Source organism: Octopus bimaculoides, chromosome 17 (assembly GCF_001194135.2).
Source record: "Octopus bimaculoides isolate UCB-OBI-ISO-001 chromosome 17, ASM119413v2, whole genome shotgun sequence".
Taxonomy (NCBI): domain Eukaryota; kingdom Metazoa; phylum Mollusca; class Cephalopoda; order Octopoda; family Octopodidae; genus Octopus; species Octopus bimaculoides.
Genome location: NC_068997.1, coordinates 7,971,637 through 7,975,124, shown reverse-complemented (window position 1 = coordinate 7,975,124; position 3,488 = coordinate 7,971,637). Strand labels below are relative to the sequence as shown.

At 37.5% G+C, this 3,488-nt stretch overlaps 1 protein-coding gene across 2 annotated transcripts in view; it reads left to right on the top strand.

The window, feature by feature from the left end:
• Window positions 1–3,488, top strand: part of LOC106872166 (clumping factor A) — a 29,564-nt gene that overhangs the window by 14,810 nt on the left and 11,266 nt on the right. The window contains exons 1-2 of one of the 2 annotated variants that reach the window (XM_014919049.2): window positions 305–605; window positions 1,454–1,768. In XM_014919049.2, the coding sequence (XP_014774535.1) occupies window positions 552–605; window positions 1,454–1,768 (369 nt within the window). In that variant the 5' untranslated portion in view covers window positions 305–551. Of the gene's footprint in view, window positions 1–304; window positions 606–1,453; window positions 1,769–3,488 lie in introns of those variants that run through there. The other variant, XM_014919048.2, reaches the window with a different exon arrangement.

Here is a 3,488-nt window from a genome sequence, read left to right as displayed (position 1 = left end):
TTTGATCTAACAATGTGTATATGTATCTATGTATCTACTTCTCTTGTGATGTGATAAACATTTAAAAACACAAAAGGAACGCCGTCACCACTCACTGTCTCTTTTACTCTCTTTCTCTCTCACTCTTCCTTTCTCTCTTACTTCCTCTGAAACATTTAAAAACACAAAACGAATGCCGTTAGCACTTACTGTCTCTTTCACTATCTCTCTCACTTCCTTTCTCACTCTCTTTTTCCCTCTCTCTTTCTCTTACTTCCTCTCTGTCCTCTTTCTCTCGCTTTGCCACTTCATTGAAGTGTGACGCACACAACAGGTACGTACAAAAACAAAAAAATTAGCGTATTAATACTATTGATGTTTGCGGGTGTATGTATGCATGTTTGAATACATATACGTAGAAAAAGAGGGAGGGATGGGGAGAGAGAGAAAGAGTGAGACAGAGAGAAATACATACATATATACATGTATGTTGTATTGCACATGAAGTATTTATATATTTGCTGCGCACGAAGCACGATAAAACCTGTGCAGGGGGTTGATCACCTCGAAATATGGTCAACGACAATCGAACAAGAGCGCGGAGGGATAAAGAAATACGGCCAATGGTAAACAGTCTTTCATTTTCTTCCTTTCTTTTTCTTTTTTTTTTTTTTTTTGCAAGTCTGGTATTTGTTCTATAGATTTATTTGAGCCGAAATGCAAAGATAAACAAACCAACACTGATTATCAAGTAGCGAGAGACAAACACAAAGGTGCAAGGATATGCTCACACACACACACATAAACACCATATACACACACACACATATATATATATATATATATATATATACACACACACACACATTATCATATGTAATGTATCATATTACATTATCATATGTAATGTATATGTAATATACATTATCATATGTAATCAGAAGGCGGCGAGCTAACAGAATCGTTAGCTCGCTGGACGAAATGCTTAGCGGCATTTCGCCCGTCGCTGCAGTCTGAGAATAATAGTTTCAAATATTTGACACAAGGACAGCTTGGGGGAGGTGGGGGATGAGTCAATTACATCAACCCCAGTATTCAACTGGTACTTATTTTATCGACTCCGAAAGAATGAAAGACAAAGTCGATCTCGGCGAAATACCGGTAAGCATTTCGTCCGGCGCGCTAACGATTCTGCCAGCTCAGTCACCTTTGTTCAGCTCATAATAAGAACAATACTAATATTTTTTTTAATATTTTATTTTATCATTAAAATGTTTGTTAACAAAATTAATGTATTTCCTTTTGCCAATAAATATATAAATATATACTTATATAATATATAGTATAATAACTATGAATATATATAATTCTCATCCATAAAAGATTTTTTAAATAAAATGAGAAGCGGAAATGTTTTTAAATGCAAGACATGCTGAAAACAAATAAGAGATTGGAAATTTTACTGTTTTTGCAGGGAAATGGTGACGATTCAGATTATGGTACAGCCGAAAGAAATGGCAACCAAGTACAAGAGGGGAAGGTTTCTGAAAACAGAGATGACTTGAGTCCAAGCGAAAGTGTTGATATCTCTCATTTAACGGGCAATGAAAAACGTTCTCCCACTCCAGAGCCGACACTTGGTGAAAATCATTCGGGTTCTGCCACAGACCAGAACGGCCAACAAACTCAATCAACAAACGGCGACACACGAGCATCTGACAAGCCTCAGAAAGCAGCGAATAAGCCTTCCGATTCACCTCCACCGTCGCATGCCAAGGCTGATGCAAATGTAAGTAAAACTAAAACAAAACCCTCAAGTTATGGTAGCTTTATTTCTGTTAGAGCTAGGTTGGTGTGGCAGATTGAGATGAAATCCTGGTCAGAACGTTTTTGAGAGTTCTGCCATTGCTAATGATGAGAATTCAACCGTTATCGCAACAGAAAAGTCTAAATCAAGAGCTTGGGTGAAATTCTTCGACTGGGCTCTTTGCCATCAACCAGCATAATGCTTGCGCAGAAATTACTTTTGCAAGGAATCTTAGCTGTTTAAGAAAATATAAACGGACAGATTGTACCAGTTCCATGTCTTATTTCTAAGAAAGCCAAGTAAAATAGCAAACTGGAGCAAAGATGGTTGACCGGTCACTAAGTGGTTGCCCAAAGTGTTGGAAACAGTAATCGAATTTCCCATAAATCATACCCTTTTCGCTTTAAACAAGCTCGTATCTATGACTACGTTGGAAAAGTTAGAGATAAAAGTCGGGATAGTTATGTCTGGAACAGTTTTGGTCATAGGTCTTGCTTAATCAGAGATGATCTGGAGCAAACCATCAACTTTTGGTTGTTGTTGTTGTTATTGTTGTCTTCCCGTCTAGTCATGTTAGATTGAATCCGGACGATAGACGTAATCTGCTAAGTGAAATGAAAAGACGGCAGCGCCGACCTAAATTCATGATGCAGACCAGTGGCAATAAATGCATGACTGCACAGCACTCAACGAATGCTTCCCAAGACATATAAAGGAATACGAATAAAATCATACAGAAGATATATATATATATATCTTTTGTTTTGATGAGAAACAGCTAGAAACCAGATACATGCAGACGTGTGAGTGTGTACGTTTGTGTGTATGTATTCTGCATATTCATGTGTTTGTGTGTGTACTTTATGTGTGTGTGTATGCATGTGTATGTGTGTACCTCTGCCTCTTTGTGTATACATGTCTGAGTGTGTCTGTGCGTGTGTGTGTGGGAGGTGTGTGTGTGTGTGTGTGTGTATGGTCAGGTGTTTCTGTCTTCATTTGCGTGTGTGTCTGTGTGTGTGTATGTGTGCTTGTCTGTTCATATTACCTATGTACCTATCCGACTGTATGTCTATCTGTTTACTTTCATATCCATATGCCTACATGCATGTGTATACACACTCACACGCACACACAATATAATATAATGTATAAAATATAAAATAGCTAGTGAATAGATAACAGGTAGAATAGTTAGTGGACTGTTATGCAGATGTATGTGTGTGTGTGTGTGTGTATGTGTATACACATGTATGTAGACATATAGATATGAAAATAAATAGAGAGACATACAGGTAGATAAGTACATAGGCAATATAAACAAACAAGCACACATACACATGCACATACGCAAATGAAGACTAAAACACATTACCATATACACACACACTTCACTTCACTCAAGGACATATATGGAAACACACGTCCACACATAAGGAGATCCATATCCATATATACAGACGCAGTACATAATCACAAAACCCCACACATACACATACGCACAGACACGCTCAGACATGCACACACAAGGAGACAAACGTACACACATTCATATATATGTACGCACACATACATATATACATATATACATACATACATACATACATACACATACTTACATGCATGCATAGATACATACATGTGTATGTGCTCACACACACTAACCCACATACATGCGCACAAACAAACAAAAAGAACAAACATA